Here is a 24,611-nt window from a genome sequence, read left to right on the forward strand (position 1 = left end):
CGTTGGCCTTCTATTCAGCTTCACCAGTTCCACTCCCCTTAATCAGTATATATTTCACCACATTTCTACCTCCCTTTAGATCTGAAGAAGAGTCATACGGACTCAAAATGTTATCTCTGTCTCTCTCCACAGATGCTGTCAGACCTGCTTTTCCAGCATTTTTTGTTTTTGCTGCAATTAACATCCTATGTGTGTCAGTATTGACCCCATCCCAGATACCTGCGCAATTGCTACAGTTGGTGGTCTCTGCCAATCATTGGCAACCCAGGCTGCAGGCAGCCTCCCCTCCCACCATGTACATTAACTGTGTTACACATTCAGTCAAGGGAGGCCATTGCTTTCGGTTGGGGAATTGGTTGCTGAGTTTATTCAAATAGTCAGATCATTTTATGCCAGTGTCTGTGAGGTGCTGGGATCTGAGAGATTTTACCAGCATCTGTTAGATGAAGATATCTGCGTATGTAGGGGTTCCTGCTAAGAGACATCACGTCGCATATCAGCACTGTGTGCAGCATAAAAAAGCACAGTGTGACATGCTCATGTACAGATGCACAGTGTCAAGGCAATGGATCAATAAAAGGTAGGAAGAGGTCTTTGACTGCAGCTCTGTGTCGATGCCGCACATTCTCCTCTTGTTCTTTTCTGATCTCCTGTGCAGATGAACGCAGTGCCACTTTCTGTGAAGCAGGTGTGGGCATGTCAAAGGGGATCTTAGCAGTACTGGGGGTTCGGGGCACTTTCACCTTCAACTTCTTTGGAGAGAAATCCTGTTTAAAGAAAAACATAATGAGTCAGGGAGAGAGGTGGAAATATTCAGCTTATCCTGAAGGTACACCAGGTAAGTGATATTCCTCTGATGACAGTGTGTTAGGAACAAGCAGTTAAGATGCATGATTTGAAAGATGGCTTGGTAAAGAAGGCCTCAGATTTTTAGAGCATTGAAGTAATTGTTAGGTAGGGTTGGGTTTTATCCATAGCAAACCAGAACCATGGCCTATCAAAGAAGATAAAGAGCAGTGGACAAGGATTAAAGGATCAGAAAGCAATTCAGCATAGGAGGCTATTCACCACATCATAAAAACAAAAAAACTGCGGATGCTGGAAATCCAAAACAAAAACAGAATTACCTGGAAAAACTCAGCAGGTCTGGCAGCATCGGCGGAGAAGAAAAGAGTTGACGTTTCGAGTCCTCATGACCCTTCGACAGAACTTGAGTTCGAGTCCAAGAAAGAGTTGAAATATAAGCTGGTTTAAGGTGTGTGTGTCGGGGGCGGAGAGATAGAGAGACAGAGAGGTGGGGGAGGGGGGGTGTGGTTGTAGGGACAAACAAGCAGTGATAGAAGCAGATCATCAAAAGATGTCAACGACAATAGTAAAATAGAACACATAGGTGTTAAAGTTAAAGTTGGTGATATTATCTAAACGAATGTGCTAATTAAGAATGGATGGTAGGGCACTCAAGGTATAGCTCTAGTGGGTTTTTTTTTTATAATGGAAATAGGTGGGAAAAGGAAAATCTTTATAATTTATTGGAAAAAAAAATTTTTTTCCAATAAATTATAAAGATTTTCCTTTTCCCACCTATTTCCATTATAAAAAAAAAACCCCACTAGAGCTATACCTTGAGTGCCCTACCATCCATTCTTAATTAGCACATTCGTTTAGATAATATCACCAACTTTAACTTTAACACCTATGTGTTCTATTGTACTATTGTCGTTGACATCTTTTGATGATCTGCTTCTATCACTGCTTGTTTGTCCCTACAACCACACCACCCCCCCTCCACCTCTCTGTCTCCCTATCTCTCCGCCCCCCACACACACACCTTAAACCAGCTTATATTTCAACTCTTTCTTGGACTCGAACTCAAGTTCTGTCGAAGGGTCATGAGGACTCGAAACGTCAAATCTTTTCTTCTCCGCCGATGCTGCCAGACCTGCTGAGTTTTTCCAGGTAATTCTGTTTTTGTTTCACCACATCATGCCTGTTCTGGCTTTTTATATGGGCTATGCAATTAGTCCCACTCCCTTGCTCTTTCCCCACAGCCTTGCAGATTTTCCTTTTCAAGTGTATATTCAATACCATTTCGAAAGTTACCATTGAATCTGGCATTTCAGATAGTGCTTTCTAGGTCAGAACAACTTGCTACGTAATAAATATTCTCATCTCCTTCTTGATGTTTTTTGCCAATTATTTTGAATCTATGCTCTCTGGTTACCAAACCTCCTGTCGTTGGAAACAGTTTCTCCCCATCTACATGATCAAAATCCTTCATGAATTTGAATACTTCTATCAAATCTCCTCTTCACTTTTTTCTGCACTAGGAAGTGATCCTCCAGTGTCAGTCATGTCCTGAATATCAGTGATCCTTCAGTGTCAGTCATATCCCCAATATCAGTGATCCTCCAGTGTCAGACATATCCCCAATATCAGTGATCCTCCAGTGTCAGTCATGTCCTGAATATCAGTGATCCTTCAGTGTCAGTCATATCCCCAATATCAGTGATCCTCCAGTGTCAGACATATCTCCAATATCAGTGATCCTCCAGTGTCAGTCATGTCCTGAATATCAGTGATCCTTCAGTGTCAGTCATATCCCCAATATCAGTGATCCTCCAGTGTCAGACATATCCCCAATATCAGTGATCCTCCAGTGTCAGACATATCCCCAATATCAGTGGTCCTCCAGTGTCAGTCATATCCCCAATATCAGTGATCCTCCAGGGTCAGTCAAATCCCCAATAATAATGATCCTTCAGTGTCAGTCATATCCCCAATATCAGTGATCCTCCAGGGTCAGTCATATCCCCAATAATAATGATCCTCCAGTGTTAGTCATATCCCGAATAACAGTGATCCTCCAAATACAGTGACATTCCTGATAACATTGATCCAGTGGCAATGCTATCATGATAACAGTGACCCCTGCAGTGGCATTGATATTCCTACTAACAGTGACTCCCCAATGACAGTCATATCCCCAATAACAGTGACCCTCCAATGACAGTGTTATTCCCATTAATAGTGACCCTCCAGTGGAAATGACATCCCAATTAACAAGGACCTTACAGTGACAGTGATATCCCCAATTACAGTGACCCTCCAAATACAGTGATATTCTTGATAACAGTGATTATCCAGTAGCAGTGATATCCCCAATAACAGTGATCCTCCAGTGGCAATTATATCCCCAATAACAATGACCCCTCCAGTCGCATTGATATCCCTATTAATAGTGATTCCCCAATTGCAGTGACATCCCCATTGACTGAGCACAATGGCAATGATATCCCCAGTAACAATGATCATCCAGTGGAAGTGAGATTGCCAGTAACAATGATCCTCCACTGTCAATGATATCCCCAATAACAGAGATCCTCTAGTATCAGTCATATCCCCAGTAACAGTGATCCTCAGTGGCAGTGATATCCGCAATAATAGTGATCCTCCAGCGTCAGTGATATCCCATTAACTGTGTCCCTCCAATGACAGAGTTATCTCCAGTAACAGTGATCCTTTAATGACAGTGATATCCCTGATAACAGTGATCCTTCCAGTGGCAGCGATGTCCTCTCTTTTTTAATCATTCATGGGCTGGGGGTGTCTCTGGTAGGCGGCATTTATTCCCCATCTCTAGTTGCCCTTGAGAAGGTGGTGGTGAGCTGCTTTCTTGAGCTGATGCAGTCCATGTTGTGTAGGTATCCATCGTGCTGTTAGGGAGGGAGTTGCAGGATTTTGACCCAGCGACAGTGAAGGAACGGTGATATATTTCCAAGTCAGGATGGTGAATGGCTTGGAGGAGAATGTCCAGGCAGTGATGTTTCCATGCATCTGCTGCCCTTGTTCGTCTAGATGGTAGTGGTCGTGGGTTTGGAAGGCACTGCCTAAAGAGCCTTGCTGAATTCCTGCAATGCATCTTGTAATTGGTACACACTGCTGTCACTGTGCGTCGGTGGTGGAGGGAGTGAATGTTTGTGGATATGGTGCCAATCAAGCGGGCTGCTTTGTCCTGGATGGTGTCAAGTTTCTTGACTGTTGGAGCTGCACTCATCCAGGCAAGTGGAGAGTATTCCATTACACTCCTGACTTGTGCCTTGTAGATGATGGATAGGCTTTGGGGAGTCTTAGAAGTGAGTTACTAGCTGCAGGATTCCTAGCCTCTGACCTGCTCTTGTAGCCACAGTATTTATATGGCTAGTCCAGTTCAGTTTCTGGTCAATGGTAACCCCCAAGATGTTGATAGTGGGGGATTCAGAGATGATAATGCTATCGGATGTCAAGGGAGAATGGCTAGATTCCCTCTTGTTGGTGATGGTCATTGCCTGGCACTTGTGTGGCATGAATATTACTTGCCACTTGTCAGCCTAAGACTGGATATTGTCCAGTTCTTGCTGCATTTGCACAAGGATTGCTTCAGTATCTGAGGAGTTGCGAATGGTGCTGAACATTGTGCAATCATCAGCGAGCATCCCCACTTCTGACCTTATGATGGAAGGAGGGTCATTGATGAAGCAGCTGAAGAAGGTTGGGCCGAGGACACTACCCTGAGGAACTCCTGCAGTGATGTCCTGGAGCTGAGATGATTGACCCCCAACATCCACAGCCATTTTCCTTTGTGCTAGGTCTGACTCCAATCAGCGGAAAGTTTTTCCCCCTGATTCCTATTAACTCCAGTTTTGCTAGGGTTCCCTGATGCCACACTGAGTCAAATACCACCTTGATGTAAAGGGCAGTCACTCTCACCTCACCTCTTAAGTTCAGCTGTTTAGTCCATGTTAGGACCCAGGCTGTAATGAGGTCAGGAGCTGAGTGGCTTTGGTGGAACTCAAACCAAGCATCAGTGAGCAGGTTATTGCTAGGCAAGTGTCACTTGATAGCACTGTCGATAACCCCTTCCACCACTTTGCTGATGATCAAGACTAGACTGATGGGGTGGTAATTGGCCGGGTTGGATTTGTCCTGCTTTTTGTGTACAGGATATACCTGGGCAATTTTCCACATTCCTGGGTAGATGCCAGTGTTGTAGCTGTACTGGAGCAGCTTGGCTAGGGGTGCAGCAAGTTCTGAAGCACAAGTCTTCAGTACTATTGCAGGAATATTGTCACGACCCATAGCCTTTGCAGTATACAGTGCCTTCAGCCGTTTCTTGATTTGATATGGAGTGACCCTATTGACAGTGATGTCCTCAAAAACAGTGATCCTCCAAATAGAGTGATAATCCTGATAACATTGATCCCTAGTGGCAGTGATATCTCCAATAACAATAAATCTCCAGTGGCAGTGATATCCCCATGGACAGTGACCACAATGACAATGATATCCCAATAACAGTGACCATCAGGTGGAAGTGATATTGCCAGTAACAATGATCCTCCAATGACAGTGATATCCCCAATATCAGTAATGCACCAGTGGAAGTGATATCCCCAATAACAGTGATCCTTGATATCTCCAATAACAGTAATTCTCCAGTAGCAGTGATATCCCCAAAAACAGTGATCCTCCAGTAGCAGTGATATCCCCATTATCTGTGAGCCTCCAATGGCAGTGATATCCAGTGACCCTCCAACTACCATGATATCCCTGATAACAGTGACCCTTCCAGTGATGGTGATATCCCCATTAACAGTGATCCTCCAAGAGCAGTGATCCTCCAATGACAGTGCTATCCCCAATAATAATGATTGCTCCAGTGGCAGTGATATCTCTGATAACAGTGCTCCTCTAGTGGCAGTGATATCCACGATAGCAATGATCCTCCAGTGGCAGTGACATCCCCAATAACAGTGATTTTCCAATGGCAGTGATGCCCCCATTAACAGTGATATTCCCAATAATAGTGATCCTCCAGTGTCAGTGATTACCCTAATAACAGTTATCGCCCAGTGGAAGTGATATCCCCAATAACAGAGATGCTGCAGTGACCGTGTTATCCCAATAACAGTGACTCCTTCATTTCCAGCAATATCCCCAATAACAGTGATCCTCCAATGGCAGTGATATCCCCATCAAAAGTGACCCTCCAGATATAGTGATATCTCTGATAACAGGGACCCTTTCATTGGCAGTGATACCCCATTAACAGTGATCCTCCAAGCGCAGTGACATCCCCAATAAAAGTAATCCACCAATGACAGTGATATCCCCAATAACAGTGATTGCTGCAGTGGCAGTGATATTCTCATTAATAGTGATTCTCCAATGACAGTGATATCCCAAATAATATTGTTCCTCAAAGGGCTGTAACACCCCCAATAACAGAGGCTCCTCCAGTGACAGTGATGTCCCCAATAACAGTGATGTTCCGGTGGTAGTGATATCCCCAATAACAGTGACCCCTCCAGTATCAGTGAGATCCTCAATAACAGTTACCCTATAATGGCAGTGATATACTCATTATTTGTGATCCTCCAGTGACAGTGATATGCCCACTATCAGTGATCCTTCAGTGTCAGTGATATCCCTGTTAACAATGATCCTCCAAAGACAGTGATATCCCCAATAACAGTGATACTCTAATGTCAGTGATATCCCTATCACAGTGTCATTGAGTCATAGAGGTCTACAGCACAGAAAAAGGCCCTTTGGCCCATTGAGTCTGCACTGGTCAAACAAGTACCTAACTATTCTAATCCCATTTTCCAGCACTAGGTTCATTGCCTTGTATAACATGGCATCGCAAGTGCACATCCAAATACTTCTTAAATGTTATGAGGGTATCTGCCTCTACCACCCTTTCAGGCAGCGAGTTCCAGATTCCCACCATCCTCTGGGTGAAAAAATTCTTCCTCACATTCCTTCTAAACCTCCTGCCCCTTATCTTAAATCTATGCCCCCTGGTTATTGATCCCTCCACCAAAGGGAAAAATTCCTTCCTGTCTACCCTATCTATGCCCCTCATCATTTAATATACCTCAATCATGTCCCCCCTCAATTTCCTCTGCTCCAGGAAAAATAACCCCAGTCTATTCAATCTCTCCACATAACTAAAACTCTCCAGCCCAGGTAACATCCTGGTAAATCTCCTCTGCACTCTCTCTAGTGCAACCACATCCTTCCTATAATGCAGATTCCAGGACTGCTCGCAATACTCTAGCTGTGGCCTAACCAACGTTTTATACAGTTTCAGAATAGCCTCCCTGCTCTAATATTCCATGCCTCGGCTAATAAAGGCAAGTATCCCATATGCCTTCTTAACCACCTTATCCACCTGTCCCGGTACCTTAAGGGACCGGTGGACATGCACACCAAGGTCCCTCTAATTGTCGGTTCTTCCCAGGGTCCTACCATTCATCATGTATTCCCTTGCCTTGTTTGTCCTGCCCAAGTGCATCACCTCACAATTATCCGGATTAAATTCCATTTGCCGCTGATCAGCACATCTGACCAGCCCGTCTATATCCTCCTGTAATCTAAGGCTATTCCCCTCACTATTTACCACCCCACCAATTTTAGTGTCATCCGTGAACTTACTCATCAACCCTCCTGCATTCAAGTCTAAATCGTTTATATATACCACAAACAGCAAGGGACCCAATACCGATCCCTGTGGAACCCCACTGGACATGGGCATCCAGTCACACAAACACCCCTCAACCATCACCCTCTGCTTCCTGCCACTCAGTAAATTTTGGATCCAATTTGCCAAATTACCTTGGATCCCATGGGCTCTTACCTCCATTATCAGTCTCCCATGCGGGACCTTATCAAAAGCCTTACTGAAGTCCAAGTAGACTATGTCAAATGCATTGCCCTCATCTACACACTTGGTTACCTCTTTGAAAAATTCAATCAAATTGGTCAGACAAGACCTCCCCTTAACAAACCCATGCTGACTGTTCTTGATTAATCCCTGCCTCTCCAAGTGTAGATTAATTCTGTCCCTCAGAATTGCTTCCAATAGTTTCCCCACCACTGAGATTTGCCTGACTGGCCTGTACTTCCCTGGCTTATTCCTTCCTCCCTTCTTGAATAACGGTACCACATTGGCTGTCCTCCCGTCCACTGGCACCTCTCCTGTGGCCAGAGAGGTATTGAAATTTATTGCCAGCGCCCCTGCTATCTCCTCCCTTGCCTCACTCAACAGCCTGGGATACATTTCATCCGGGCCTGGAGACTTATCTACTTTTAAGCCTGCCAGACCACTTAGAACCTCCTCCCATTCTATGCTAACTTCTTTAATTACATCACAGTCCTTCTGCCTGATTTTCATACCCACATCATCCCTCTCAATTGTGAACACTGACACAAAGTATTCATTTAGAAGCCTACCTAAGTCTTCTGGCTCCACACATAAATTACCACTATGGTCCTTAATGGGCCCTACTCTTTCCCTAGTTATCCTCTTACTCTTAATGTACTTGTAAAATAACTTTGGATTTTCCTTTATTTTACCTGCCAATGTTTTTTCATGCCCCCTTTTTGCTCTCCTAATTTTCTTTTAAAGATCCCATACACATTCTATACTCCCCCAGGGCTTCCGCTGTTTTGAGCCCTCGGTATCTACCTTAAGCCTCCCTTTTTCTCTTTATCCAAACGTGTATATCCCTCGACATCCAGGGTTCCCTGGATTTGTTAGTCCCACCCTTTATCTTTACTGGAATATGTTGGCCCTGTACTCTCCCTATTTCCCTCTTGAATGAGTCCCACTGCTCTGATACAGATTTATCTAAAAGTAGCTGGTCCCAGTCCACTCTGGTCAAATCAGTGATCCTTCAATGACAGTGATATTCCCAATAACAGCGATCCTCCAGTAGAAGTGATATCCCCAATAACAGTGACCCTCCAATAGCAATCTTTTTCCATTAATTAGTGACCTTCCAAATGCAATGATATTCCCGATAACAGTGACCTTCCAGTGGCAGTGAAATTCCCAATAATAGTGTACCTCCAAATGCATTGATATTTCCAATAAAAGTGATCCACCAATGACAGTGATATCCCATATAACAGTGACCCTCCGGTGGCAGAGATATCCCCAATAGGGATGCTCAATTATATTAGCACCCCTGGTGAATCGTGTGGGTGCCACTGCCACAGGGAATATCATACGCAGTACTGGGGTAATTACTTTAATTGCTGGTGTCACTGTGATAGTGTGTAGATTCACTGCCCCTAACAGAGTGTTGACTGTTGAGGTCAGCCTATTGCTGCCATTTTGTATCATACCTGTCTCTTGTCTCCTCGATTCTCTGGTTTTCTCTCCAGTTCTGACAGAGCTTTCTTGTGCCACAGGTCTATGCGATGCATGTAAGTTTGCTGCTGAGAACGTAGAGAGTTTAATTTCTTTGCCAGATCATGCTTCACCCGCACTTCCTCTGGAGTTGGTTTGACAGTAAGCCACGGAGTCTGCATCATGATCTGAGAGACGGGGACAAATAAGAGATTCAAAAAGTATGCACTCATCACCCATGGAACAATGAACTAATCCTGTTGCAACCTGGTTGTGAAATGCTTACAGTGTTAGTGAGTGTGTCTGTTGTGTATCAATGGTGTAATATTGAGTGATAGGATTGGGGTAGCAGCCCAGTTATCATGGGTGATGTAGCTGGAAGTCACCCAATGCCATATTACCCTAAATAAAACCACAAGAGGCCCGAGCTGTGTCAGGCATGGCTCAACTGGTAGCCTTCTTGCTTCTCAGTCAGGTGGTTGTGGGTTCAAGTCACATTCCAGGACTTGAGTGCAATAATCTAAGCAGACATCACAATGCAATACTGTAGCTGTGCTGCACTATCAGAAGTGTTCGCTTCTAGATAAGATGTTAAACTGAGGCCCTATCTGTCTTCTCAGGTAGATACAAAAGATCCCATGTCACTATTTCAAAGTGCAAAGGAGTCATCCCTGGTGTTCAGGCCAGTGTTTGTCCCTCAATATCACAAAAAAAATTACTGCATTACTGATCGTGGGAATTTGCTGTGAACAAATTAGCCACCATGTCATCACAACAGTGACTACACTTAAAAAAAAGTACTTAATTGGCTGTAAAATACTTTGGAATGTCCTTCGGGTGGTCACGAAAGGCATTATAAATATATAAATCTTGCTTGTTCCTGACACTAGTGAAACGGAGGACAAATGTTTGAAGCTATAACACCTTTCCAGTTATAACTCTGCCTAAGATTTTGTGACCATGGAGGAGGAGTTCTGAGGGTGAGTAAATCAGGTGAGTAAACAACAAGTAATTTCTTTCTCTAACAACAGCCTTCAATCAGAGAATACAAGGGTAAGGGAGCATGAGGCAATTGGTGTGAAACTGATGAGTTTTTTTTAACCAAATCAGTGACAAGCCTCAAGTTTAGTTAGCTGCCTAATAAATAGAGGCACGGCGGGGTACCTCAGTCTTGTTGAATGCATACCCTCTGCCATGTGGAAGCTACTTGTATTGTAGACAATCATATGTGCAAGAAGTGTCCTCAACAGAAGGAACTTGAGTTCCAGGTTTCGCAGCTCAAGCAACAACTGTCATCACTGTGGTGTAACTGCAAGGTTGAGAACTCTGCGGACAGCACATTTCTGCCGGTGGTCACCTTGCTCTATATTTTTCTATAACCTATCATTTATTGAGCATGCCTTGTTTGCCCTCAACAAATACATGTCCACCAGAAGGTAGCAGAGCAGGTAGATAATGTGGTTAAGAAGACATATGGATGCTTTCCTTTATTAACCAAGAGCAGAGAGGTTATGCTAGAAGTGTATTAAACATTGGTGAAACTACAGCTAGAGTACTACATACCGTTCTGGTCATGGCATTATAGAAAGGATTTGATTGCACTAGAAAGGATACAGAGGAGATTTACCAGGATGTTGGCAAGAATAGAAAATTTTAGCTAAGAGGCAAGATTGAATCGGCTGGGATTGTTTCCTTTGGAACAAAACTGGCTCTAAACTACAGGCAAATTGAGACAGAGGGGGAGACGCTGCTAAATATGGAGGGTAACACAGTGAAACAGAGGAGTATGAGAACATTAGATTTGGAGGTAACACAATTAGACAGAGGGTGGAGGAATCACCAGGAGTGAAGATAACACAATGAGAAAGATGAGGGGCAGTGGAAGGGTTTTGCAGCAGCTAATGGAAGAGTGTGTCCTGTTTGTGCTGTAACAGGAGAAGGGATTCCATTTGTGTTGTGAAGGGAGACTGGATTTGTCTGTGTTGTGATAGGGAAGTAGATTATGCATATGTTGCAAAAGAGAGTGGAACCTGTCAAGTATTGTAGGAGAGTGGATCCAGTCTTCTGTTGTAATGGGAGAGTGGATTCTGATTGTTGTAATGCGAGAATGGATCATGCATGTCTTAAAATGGAAGAAGTAATACTTTAAGTTTTACAATGTGTGAATGGATCCTGTCTTCCATTGTATTGAGGAGTGGAGCCTAACTGTGCTTTAATGAAATAGTGGATCTTGTCTGTATTGTATTGGAACAGTGGATCCTACCTGTGCTGTAACTGGTGAGTGGATTCTGCCAGTGTTGTAATGGCCCTCCACAGCTGGCCGTCAGTTCTTCAATGCTCCTAGCTGACTCTTCCCTGCCAATGTTAATTTATCCTACCATGGGTCTTCTTACTTTAACTCCAGACTCTAAGCTATTGTCTCCTCTCTATTCCCCATTTATTACCAGGAGTATCCTAATCTTGCATAATGCCTATTTGTAATTTGAGCTTTCCTGTGTCCATTTGCATGTGAATTTTGGCTGCTGTCCAAGTCCAACACCCCTATTTCCCCCTTTTTTCTGCTTTTCTCTTTTTCGCTCCAATGCTGCACTTTCCTGTTATAATGCTTGTTTTAATTTCTCCCCCCTTTTACCCTCCTAAATTCCCATCTCAGCCCTTCAGCTGTCTCTGTCCCAGGCTTGACTCCATTTCAGTCACCCTCTGTGACTCTCTTGGCCTCCTTTAAAGGGCCCATTGAGGCACCTTCTTATAAGCAGTGACCTCAACTGCCCCATCCTATTCTCACCAAACTTACTGCCCAGTATAATCACTGGGAGTTAATTTTTCTTCCTTCCTTTTCATCCCATTCACCAGTCCCAATGGAGACTCATTGGACTCTTCCAGTGCATCAGCTATCACATCTCCATATCTCCCTCCCTTCACTTGTGAACAAGGTCCGTGCCATCCATGAATTTATTGAGAATGATAGCATTGGCATCATATCCTTTAGGGAAACTTGGCTGAGGGATGACGATGCCTTCAGTATAAATGAAGCTTGCCGGGTTGGCTATAGCTGCAACCTCTTGCCCCATTCAGACTGTTGTGGGCCATGCGCCTCTTATCACTAAATCCATGGTCTGTCCTCCTAATCCTTTTGCATCTTCTCCTCTTCTGAGCATCTCACCTTGTTGTTGCATCACCTCTAAGACAGACTATTTTCACCTCCGTAACATTGCCTGATTCTGCCCCTGTCTCAGCTCACCTCCCTCATCCATGCCTTTATTTAACTCTAGACTTGATTATTCCAATGTACTCCTGGCTGGTCTCCCAACTTCCACCCTCCATCAGCTCAAGTTCATCAAAAACTCTACAGCCCATAACCTAACAGGCACCAAGTTTTGTTCAGATGTCACCATTGGGCTCACTGACCTACAATGACTCCCAAATTGGCAACACATCAAATTTTAAATTCCCATCCTTGTTCTGAAATCCCACCTGGCCCTTCCCCTTCCTATCTCTGTAATCTCATTCTAGTGTCATTTAGTCTCATCTAACCCGCCAAGATATCTGCTTTCCTCTAATTCAGGCTTCTTGAGGACCCCAATTTTAATAATTCCAGCATTAGTGGCCATACCTCCAACTGTCAAGGTGCTAACCTCTGGAATTCGCTCCCTAAATCTCTCCATCCTTCTAACTCTTTTCCATCCTTTATGATGATTTCAAGCTTACATCTTTAACCAAGCTATTGGTCATCTGCCCTAATGTCATCTTATGTGCTTACTGTCACTTATTCTTTGATAATGTTTCCTGTGATGCCTGAGGTGTTTCATTACATTAAAGACACTATATAATTACACGTTGTTGTGGTTCCACTCCACTTGCGTCTCCTTTTAAATCCTTGTTCTCTACACCCAGCAGTGACACGTTACATTTCTCACCAAGAGATCTCCATTTTTCCTTCCTCAGCCTCTGTACAGAACAACTTTCTCACCCTTGATGATTGCAAACTGTCTGATTATCATGCTCTCTCTCCTCTAAGTTAAATGCCCTCCTCTAATCTCTCTTTCCATATAAACACCCATATCATTTTCAAGGCCAGCCCCTTGATCTTTCCATTTCAAATGGTCTTGCTACTCCCATCATGTCGATCACAGATAAGGCTACCTCTGATCATGCCCTTGTATCGCCCCCCCACCCACATACTTTTCCCTTTTTCCCCTCCCAACCCACTTCCTTCTGTGTCCACCCCTGGAGAAAACTCTTCCCATTAAAACCACATTTTTAAATTCCCAATTCTGGCCCACCATGCACTATGATGTTTCTACAGATACCAATCTGCTTAATCACACTCTCACCTTCACCTTTGCTGCCCTACAACCCATTAAAACATTACTTCCTCTCACCCTGGTCATTCTTCCAGTACAGCACTCATCTCCCCTTAAGTCCAAGGATATGGGCTTAAATGTTTATGATGGACAACTTACCGCGTTCCAGTACAGCTACAACACCGGCACCTACCCAGCAATATGAAAAATTGCCCAGGTATGTCCTGAACACAAAAAATAGGACAAATCAACTCCATCAATTACAAATCTACTCTCGATCATCAGTAAAGTCATCAACAGTGCTATCAAGTGGGACTTGCTTAGCAATAACCTGCACAATTTGGGTTCCACCAGGGTCACTCAGCTCCTCATTACAGCCTTGGCTCAAACACAGGCAAAAGAGCTGAACTCCAGAGGTGAGGTGAGGGTGACTTGACACCCCCACCCCCTCAAAGCCTGTCCACCATCTACAAGGCACAAGTTTATTCATTTATTCACAGGATGTGGGCATCACTGGCTAGACCAGCATTTATTGTCCTGTCCATCCCTAATTGCCCTTGCTCAGACACATTGCTGTGGCTCTGGAGTCACATATAGGCTAAACCAGGTGAGGATGGCAGATTTCCTTCCCTAAAGGACATTAGTCAACCAGATGGGTTTTTATGACAATCAACAATGGTTTCATGGTCATCATTAGACTTTTAATTCCAGGTTTTTTTTATTGAATTCAAATTTCGCAATCTGCCGTGGTCGGATTTGAATCTGGGTCCCCGAGAGCATTATCCCAGGTCTCTGGAATATGAGTCCAGTGACAATACCACGACGCCACCACCTCCCTTATTTTCATCCCCAAGTATGGATTGTGATGGAATGCTCTCCACTTGCTCAGCTGTGTCCAGCTCAACCAACACTCAAGAAGCTTGACACCATCCAGGACAAAATAGCCCGCTTGATTGACACCCCTTCCACGCCCGACACATTCACTCCCTCCACCACCGACACACAGTAGCAGTAGTGTGTACCATCTACAAGATGGACTGCAGGAACTCATCGAGCCTCCTTAGATAACACCATCCAAACCCACGACCACTGCCATCTAGAAGGACAAGGACAGCAGGCACATGGGAACACCACCAACTGGAAGTTCCCCTCCAAGTCACAGACCATCCTGACTTGGAAATATATCGCCGTTCCTTCATTGTCACTGGGTCAAAATCCTAGAACTCCCTCCCTAACAGCACTGTGGATGTACCCACACCACATGGACTGCAGCAGTTCAAGAAGGCAGCTCACCACCACCTTCTCAAGGTCAATTAGGGATGGGCAATAAAAGCTGCCTAGCCAGTGACACCCACATCTCGTGTGCTAATAAAGGAAAAAAAAAATTTCCTCCAACTAAATATTTGGAAGACATTGGAAAGCTAGTTTCTTTGGTTGTGCCTCATCAACACAACTCCATTCCCTGGTCTCTATCCCTCACCCTGGTAAGTGTCTGTGGCGAAACCAGACAAGGTTAGACCTTGATGTTGTCTCTGACCTCAAGAGGAGTTTCCGACCTCACGGGCAGAATTTTATGTTCTCCCGCTGGCAGGTTTGCAGGCGTTGGCGGGGCTGGGGGGTTGACAGCAAAATTTCTCAGATGGCCTTCCCGCTGGGCTCCCGCCTGCCTCGAACCCTCCACAATTTTACACTTGGGTGGTTGAGGTCTAGGCCAGCCCATCCGCCCTTGACCCAAATGAGGGCCTTAAGTGGCCATTGAATGACCACTTAAGGGCCATTTCCCACCCAGTCTCAAATTTCAGGCTGCAGGGAGGAGTTCAGGGGTGGGGGAATAACTGAAAATTTACCATATTGAGGCCTTGGGTAGGAAGTGTGGAGTGGGGGGAATGGGTGCCACCATCAGCAGCTCATTTTTAACTTAAGCTCCCCCACCCCCACCCCCCAACCCAACCCAGAGGTCCGACCTTTGCAGGTCATCCCTCAATGCCAGCCTCTCTACCAACATCCCCACCCTCCTCTGCCCACCGCCCTGGGCCTCACCTCCATTCCCGCCCTGAGACCCACAAAACTTAAAGGTTCTGGAATCCGCAACTTCGGTTCTGGGAACAGCTTGCAGTCCCAGTCCTGTTCATTGCAGCTTCTGGCACTGCAGGGACTAGAGAGCTGTTGGCCAGTCAGATTAGCCAGCAACTCTCTGAAGGGGGACTTCGTCCCAAGTGAGGGATGGAAGTTCCACCTTCAGCCAATTAACGCTTGTTAGACTGTGAAATGGCTGTAGGGCCGGCATTATCGGCGGGGATGTGTTCTCTGCCAACAGAGAGGCAGGAATGGAAACCCCCCCCCCATCTTAAAAATCCTGGCTCATGTCTGTTACGGAGCGTAACATCACCCAACTCTGGCCATGCCTCAGCTATTCTGCTGCTGTAAACCTCATTCATGCTTTTTGATTATTCCAATGCAAACCTGCTTAGTCTCCTATCTTCCTTCCTCCATAAACTTGAGCTCATTCAAAACTCTGAGCACAGCCTTGGTGGCTAAACAGGATTTATTGCCAGTTCAGACACGGGCTACACAGACCTACAGTGCCTCCTGATATGGCAACACCTCACTGTTATAACTGTCATCCTCCATGGTCTCATCTCTTCCTAACTGTGTAACCTGATCCAGCCCACGCCTCTTGAGCATCCCTGATTTTAAAGACTCAACAATTGATGGCCATGTTTTCAGCTGCCTCAGTGTTTAGCTCTGGAATTCCTTTCCTAAGATTCCTTGCCTCTCTACTTCTGTCTCCTGCTTTAAGTTCTTCCTTGAAATCTATATTTTTGACCAAGGTTGTTATTTTTTGCTAACTTCACTCCTGTGAAGTGCCTTGGGGCATTTTACCACATTAATGGTTGGTATAAATGCTGTTGTTGGGAGAGCATATCGCATATGTAATATAATGGGAGAGTGGATCCTGTTGGCATTGCTATAATGAAAGAGTAAAGCATAGTTACATAGTAATTACAGAACAGATACAGACCATTCAGCCCAACAGGTCTATACTGGTGTTTATGTACCACACAAGCCTCTTCCTATCTTCTTCGACTCTATCCGTATATTCTTAATTTTCTTTCTCCCTCATGTTTAATGAGATTCCTCTTAAATGCACTGATGCTATTTGCCTCAACTATTCTAAGTGGTAGCTAGTTCCACATTCTAACCATTCTCTGAATAGAGACATTTCTGCCTAATTCTTCATTGGATTTATTAATGTCTGTTAAATTTATGGCCCCTAATTTTGGATTCTCCCATGGCTGGAAACATCCAGCTATCAATTCCCTTCATTATTTTAAAGAACTTTCAACCTTCTCTTATCTCAAGAAAGATCAAGCTCCAGTCTCTTCAATCTATCCTGATAGTTATAACCTCTCCGTTCCTGTATCACTTGTGAATCTGTTTTGCACCTTCTCCAGTGCTCCTGTGTGTTTTTTCATAATATGGATACCAGATTTGTAGTATGACAAGAGTTGTATATAAATTTCATATAACTTAGTGTTACGGCTTTTTTATGGTTTTGTTAATCTGCATTGCTACTTTTAATGATTTGTGAATCTGTACCCCTAGATCCCTTTGCTCCTTTACCTCAGTTAGGTTCTTATTTTCTAAGGCATGAGTGATCTTCTAATTTCTCTTACAAAATACATTACCTCACATTTAACTATATTGAAATTCATTTACACCCATAATTAATGTCCTCCTGTATTCAGTCACATTTTTTCACAGAATTAACTATTTTGTATTGTCTGCAACATTGAAATTTTACTTCTGGCTCCTGAATCCAGATAGTTTATGGAAATGGTAAACAGAAATGGTCCCAGCACAATCCCTGTGGAACACAATTTTTCACCTTTTGCTAGTCTAAGTAACTATCCTCTGCTTTTCATTTTGTGATCAGCCACATGTTCTGACCTTAGACATGAGTCTAAAATCCCAAAATATCCAAATACTATCTACTACATTATACTTATCTACTCTTTCAGTTACTCTTCGAAGAGTTTAAAAGGGCTGATGAAGCATGATCTTCCCTTTGGAATCTGTGCTCACTACTCTTTATTATCATTTTATTTATTAGATGTTTTTCTATTACAATTTTAATTAAAGGCCCCATCATCTTTCCTGTCACCAACATTAAACTAACTGGTCCATTGTTCCCCAGACTTGTTCTTTCTCCTTTTTAAAATTCAGGAATAACATTAGCCTTTCACCAGTCTTCTGGCACAATGCCCTTTTCTATCTCAAAACAAAAATAAAAATAAAAATACCTGGAAAAACTCAGCAGGTCTGGCAGCATCTGCGGAGAGGAACACAGTTAACGTTTCGAGTCCATATGACTCTTCAACAGAACTAAGTAAAAATATAAGATCCTTTTCTATTTGTTAGGGCCTCTGCTTTCTCATCCTTTGCTTCTTTTGATGTGCTTGGCTGCAATCCATTCAAACCAGAGAATTTAACCTTCCAGAGTTTAGCAATTATCTCCTCTCCAACCCACCCCTTCTATCTTAAATATCTCTTTTTTCCAAATGTCATGTCTACAACGCTAGTCTCTCTGGTAAATAATGAGGCAAAGTAATTATTTGATATTTCTGCCATTTGACTGCCACTACCTGTTAGTTTATCTTGTGTAACCCTTAGTGGCTTCTATCTATTCCTATCTTAATTTTCCTTGTCTTAATTTTGTAACTGTAGAATATTATTGCTTTTCATATTCTTTAATAATTCAATTCCGAAGTTCTTCCTTTCTTTCCTAGTTTTGATCTCTTTGCCATTTTTCCTGTCCAGGTTGTTTGTGTATATTTTTTTCCTTTAGATACAGTTTAGCTCATACCTCTTTATCCATTCACAGCTCGTTCTTGTCTTTTAATGAATGTATTTTTCCTTAAATGTATTGATCATTCTTCCATAAGTTTCCTACTGCTGTTCAATCCCTTTGTTTATATTTTTTCCCGGTTTACTTTCCCCTGTTTCATTCTCATCTCCCTCAAAATTAGACTTTCCCTTGTGTCTTTGTTCTACTTATAACTTTCTCAATCATGATCTTAAACATTACTGACCTGGATTTTGCAGTATTAATGATGTTGAAACTGTCAATATTCACCATCCTTACTCCTATGAAACTGTCAGCAAGATCTGGAGCTCATATGTGCAGTTAAATATGGAAATCCAGAAGATGCTGTTAGTGATTTTGTGCTTCTCCGGAGGGTTTACTGTTGAAGTATCACCACCCCCCCACCCCCTGCCCAACAACCTACTATCAATTAGAAATTGCTGGACTAACAAGACCTTGTAACTTTTATATTATCTGTCACGCTGCAAAAACCCTTGAAAATGTGACAGCTTAGTATAGGAATCTAACTGGGTTTTTAACAATGTATTATGCTCATAATTATTGATGAGCAGCCTCACTGACCCCGAAAGCTAATTTTTTATTTGTGGAAAGTCAAATTTCTCAATTATGAGGAAAAAAGGCACCTATTTTTAATTTTTTAAAAGTTTGATTATGATATTTCAGCTTCTATCTTAATCCCATGTGTATGATGTTCCCATCATTTATTTCACTCTCTGTAAAATTTACCGAAAATTGAAGGATAATCAGTGCATTTTACTTCCTGGCTTGCTGTCTATAAGAATTCAATGTGAATTAGCTGCTTATCCTGCTTGATGACATCACCATTGCTGGATGCCTGGAGATCTCCTTGACTTGGCACCAGATTCAAACTAACATCAGGAATGGGAAATCTATGCTACTGAGATCTTTATGTGTAGCTTCTCTTGAGGTCAGTGGCGAGCACTACACTTCTCTTATCTGCTCTGGCTAACTTCTATATCACTAGATCTAGTAGTGACTCTTCACTTGCTGGGCTTCATACATACTGGGTAAGAAAGGGGTCCTGTGCACACTGTAAAAACTCAGTTTCCATTTTCTCTTTCACTACCTTTTCTTGCCAGTTTACTTGGAGGTAGTTGAAACCTCCCATGATAATTATTCTATGTCCAATGATTATTATTCTATGTAAATGTCTATGGATTTTGTTTATGTTGTAATTGCAGAATGGATCCTGCCCAGTGTTCATTTTCTCTGGTGTGTCGATCTTTACCTGACGTCTCAGCACCAGCAATGGCTTCAGGGTGTTTAGACGGACTTTTGATTTTCCAGATGGACATGCTGTCGTCTCACAGCCTGCTGTGGTTTCCTGAGTATCCGGTTCAGTTTGTTTATCACTCAGTACTGAGACTTCCTGCAGACAATGTTTAGTTCTCTTGTTTCTTGCTGCTGCAGTTTCCAGGGGGCCCTGTCTATTTTTCTTGTTTCTTGCTGCTGTGGTTTTCTGAGGGCCATGTCTATTTTTCTTACCTCTCACGGTATCTACTGAACTTTCCTGAGGACCCTGTCTAGATTTCTTATCTTTTGCAGAATCTACCAAACTTTTCTGAAGATCCTGTCTGGTTTTCTTGTCTCTCCCAGTATCGACCAAACTTTCTGGAATACCCTGTCTGGTTTTCCTGTCCCTCATGGTGTTTGTTGAAGTTTCCTGAGGATCCTGTCTGGATTGTTCATCTGCCTGTGCCAAAGCTTCCCGAGGATCGTGCCAGGATTGCACTTCTCTCAATGCTGAGGTTTCCTGAGGGTCCTGCCTGGATTCCTCTATTCCTGGTCTTGATATTTCCTGAAGATCCTGTTTAGATTGTTCCTCTCCCTGTACTGAAGTTTGCGGAGGTTCCTGGTCTCTCATGCTGTTTGAGGAGTTTTGTTGAGGGTCCGGTTTAGAGAGTGCAATGCTCTGTAATGGTTGTGGGCGCAGGGCTAAGAAGAGGTTGAGACTCCCCAGCAGCAGTGACCTGTGGAATAGATCAGATTCCATAGTTGGACTGGATAGTTGGACATAAGCTGGATGTTCCTCACTGTTTCAGTGCTCTGATTCCCAAACTGGGACTGCCAGGCCTCTGCACCTAAACCTTAATTTCATAACAATCAGCAAAGGCCATCACTGGTGATGCAACGAATGGGCAATAACAAGATCACCCCCTCACTTGATACTAAACTTGCAGCTTGAATGGCCACAAGATATGGTTGAACCCATCAGATGTATGTTGAGGCCCCATCTAGAAAACTTCATTCAATTCTGGGCACTGCACCTCAGGAAGGTCATCTTGTCCTTGGGAGAGGGTGCAGCGCAGATTCACCAGAATGATATCAGGACTTAAAGGGTTCAATTGTGGCATCAGGTTACATACATTAGGTTTGTATTCCCTTGGGTATAGAAGATTAAATGGTAAACTAAGATAGTTAACAAATTTTGCAGGGTAGATACAGAGAAGCCATTTTGCGGGTGTTCAGAACAACTTGAAATTAGAGCCAGGCTGTACAGGGGTGATGTCAGGAAGCATTTCTTCACACAAAGCAGCCCACGTGATTGGCACTCCAACCACAAATATTCACTCCTCTGCCACCAACGCATAATAGCAGCAGTGTGTACTATCTAAAAGATGCACTGCAAGGGGAGGCGATGGCATAGTGGTATTGTCGCTGGACTGGTAATCCAAAGACCCCAGGGTAATGCTCTGGGGACCTGGGTTTGAATTCCACCACAGAAGACGGTGGAATTTGAATTCAATAAAAAATCTGGAATTAAAAGTCTAATGATGACCATTGTCAATTATTATAAAAACCCAAGTGACTCCAGACCCACAGCAATGTGGTTGACTCTTAAATGCCCTCTGAACTAGGGCAATTAGGGATGGGTAATAAATGCTGGCCTGGCCAGTGACGCCACATCCCATGAATGAATGAAAAAAGAACTCACCAAGGCTCCTTAGACAGTACTTCCAAACCCACAGCCATTACCAGCTAGAAGGACAAGGACAGCAGACACATGGGAACACCACCATTTGGAGGTTCCCCTTCAAGCCACTCACTATCCTGACTTGGAAATATATCGCCGTTCCTTCACTGTCGCTGGGTCAAAATCCTGGAACTCCCTTCCTAACAGCACTGTGGATGTTCCTACACCACAGGGATTGCAGCAGTTCAAGATGGCAGCTCACCACCACCTTCTCAAGGATAATTAGGTATGGACAATATATGCTGGCCTAGCCAGCGATGCCCACATCCTATGAATGAATAAAAAAAACAAAGTAAAGCGGAAATTTTGAAATCTACTCCCCCAAAAAGCTGTTGAGTCTGGGGGTAAATTGAAAACTTCAAAACGGAGATTGATAGGTTTTTCTTGTTAAGCAAGAGTATTAAGGGTTATGGAACCAAGGAAGGTAGATGGCATTTAGATATAGATCAGCCAAGGTATAATGGAATGGTGAAACAATCTCAAAGGGTTGATGACCTACTCCTCTCCTCTGATCTCTGGTCTGTTACTTGACTGGTAGTTCCTGGGCACACCATTTGTATTGCACAGTTGGAGCCATGTCCTGAATATTGGCTCACCAGCAGTGCTTCAATGGACAAAGCAATTAGGAAGTTTGGTCATTATGGCCTCACTGTGTCAATGGACAATAGAATCCCATGAATCCAAAGCTGTCCTTGGCCATTCTTGGCATACACATTCACCAGTGGTGACTGGATTGCAGCTAAGATCATGAACCTGGTCTGATTGGAGCAGGAACAGGCTGTTCAGCCTTCAAGCCTGCCCACCATTCAATTACATCAAGTCTGATCATCCATCACAACTCCATTCACTCATCTTTAATGCATATCCCTCGCTTACGTGGCCTAACAAAAATCTCTAAATTACATTCAACCCAGCATCCAGAACTTTCTGGGGGGAGATAATTCCAGAGTTCCATTACCCTTTGTGTGAAACATTGCTTTTTGTCATCAGCACTAAACAGCCTAGCTTTAATTCTAAGATCATTCCCCCCTATTCTGGACACCCTCACCAGAAGAAATATTCCTCTCTATTTACCCTAGCAATGCCTTTAATCATTTTAAACACCTCAATTACATTGGCCCTTACTCTCAAGGGAATATAAACCAACGCAACATGTCCACATTATTTAATCGCACAGCTCTGGTATCATACTGCTGAATTTGCACTGCAGCCTGCCCAGGTTCATATCTTTCCTGAGATTCAACTCTATTTATTTATTTCCACTATCTTTAGGGGATACTTTGGCTAGCTGGAACTTCCCCATCATTGTGCCAGCCACGATTCAATGTAGAGCAGGAATTAAACCTGGGGCCTTGTGCCCCATATGGCTGTGCGCTACACTGACAGTGCACTCATTAAGCACACTATTGGGTTAATGATTTTGAGTAGAGATGGCGTCCTAAAGGTCCAAGGCTGGAGGAGGTGGGAGGCACCCTGATGTAAGTGCCCCCCACTGACCCTGTCAAAGCTCATGGTGTCAAGAACTGGGACCAAATAGACATGGGTTGGTGTCAGTACCCAACCCTGGAAAGGTGAAAATCCTGTTCTAGATATAGTGAGAAGGGATTTAGAGCCCAGAACTTCAAGGGTTAGGGCCCTAGTCTGGGCTGGGAGCAGTCCACATCCGCTGATCATCAGTGAGGTACACATGGTGACATCAGCTGCCCCTGTGAAGATTCTGCAGAAAGTCCTCACTCAGTGTCACCAAGCGCAGAAACTCCTGAATTAGGGAGTCTCCATGCTCCCCTCCCACTCATGGCCTTTTCAGGGTGATTGAAGGCTCTACCCACCCAGACCTATACTGGGAATGTGCAGTTAAGGTTTAGGACTGGGAGCGCTGGATTCCAGCAGACCAGCACAGATTGCTAGTCCTGCTATGTCTATCTTTTATAGCGTAACTGAGTTTGAACCAAGGCCCCCATGACTGACACTCTCAGTCCTCCTCTCTACATTCATGACCTCCGTTCAATGGGCAAGGCAGTGGACTCACAGTGTCTCTCATGCTCCTGCTATTGCTTTGTAGTGTGAACCACGAGTAGATAGTCAAGAGTGGCCTAAGGGCATTTCTCTATTTGCCTCTGATTGACGGAATGATTGAGATCAGTGACAGATTGTGTGGGGAGCTAGATGCGGATGGCTCTGCCCTGCAGTTCACTGACTACAACCAGAACTGTCAACAGAAGGTGCCAGCCTGCCCACATAGGAGCCAACCAACCTCCCCCAACCCCTTGCCCCTGCCCCCCGCCCCCACCCTCCCCCCCACCCCATCCAGCTTCAGTGCTCAGTGTATTTCTGTGTTAAATGCTGTCAGGTTGATTCTGTCCAGCCAGAGTGGTGTACGCACTTGTTGAGGTCCCTGGGGTTGTGGAACACGTAGAGTCCAGCTTGCTCGTATCCGATAATCTGCAGAAAATCTCTGAGATGAGGCTGGTTCCAGAGACTTGCCACCTCTTTTTCCGTCAGTTTAGGGCACATCGTAGGGGGTGATTGACACTTTTCCAGCTGCAACAGAACAAACAGCAGAAGGGTAACTGCTGAGAATCAAAGAGACAGAGAGGCATCATTAACCTGCTAGGAGCTGCCTTCACTCTTTTGATGGGAAGCGTCCTCCTCACACTACTGGAATTAAACCGAGCTGGTTCTGGGAGACCACGTGCTTAGCAGATACCTGAGTTGCAGATGAGCAGTTCCCCACCCACCCTCCATCATCAATCAACCCAGCACCATCATATCAGCTCATTTTAACATAGGCACGGGCCTCTAAGCCCCTCCCTGATAAACACCACAAACCTGTGCAGAGAGATGGGTATGGGTAGAAGATGTATAATCATTCTTAATTCCTTAATTCTTCATCTACCATCACCTTTGGATCATACTGAAACAGTACAATTCAGGTGGGGGAGCTAGACAGCTAGGACCCAGTTATCAGAAGTGATCTACAAAAGGCAATGTGTATGTTGCAGTTCTGGATAATATATAGGAACAGAAGGAGGCCATTCAGTCCATACAAGCCTGTTCTGACATTCTGTTAGATCATTGGTTCTCTCTATCTCAACTCCATTTACCTTTGATCCATACTCTTAGCTAACAAAAATCTATCACATTTAGCCTTGAGAGCACCAAATGTCTCACATCATCTGCAGTTTTTTGGGGGAGATAGATCAGGTCTCATTATCCTTTGTGTGAAAAAGTGCTTCCCGGTTTCCCTCC

General features: G+C 43.9%; 1 protein-coding gene across 1 annotated transcript in view; it reads right to left on the reverse strand.

The window, feature by feature from the left end:
- Positions 1-557: 557 nt before the first annotated feature.
- LOC121281494 overlaps positions 558-24,611 on the reverse strand; it is a 33,585-nt gene continuing 9,531 nt past the window's right edge. The window contains exons 2-5 of the mRNA XM_041194439.1: positions 23,746-23,903; positions 19,617-20,358; positions 9,172-9,363; positions 558-767 (exon numbers count right to left, since the gene is read on the reverse strand). Of these exons, the coding sequence (XP_041050373.1) occupies positions 558-767; positions 9,172-9,363; positions 19,617-20,358; positions 23,746-23,903 (1,302 nt within the window). The remainder of the gene's footprint in view (positions 768-9,171; positions 9,364-19,616; positions 20,359-23,745; positions 23,904-24,611) is intronic.

This window comes from Carcharodon carcharias, chromosome 8 (genome assembly GCF_017639515.1).
Source record: "Carcharodon carcharias isolate sCarCar2 chromosome 8, sCarCar2.pri, whole genome shotgun sequence".
NCBI classification, from domain to species: Eukaryota; Metazoa; Chordata; class Chondrichthyes; order Lamniformes; family Lamnidae; genus Carcharodon; species Carcharodon carcharias.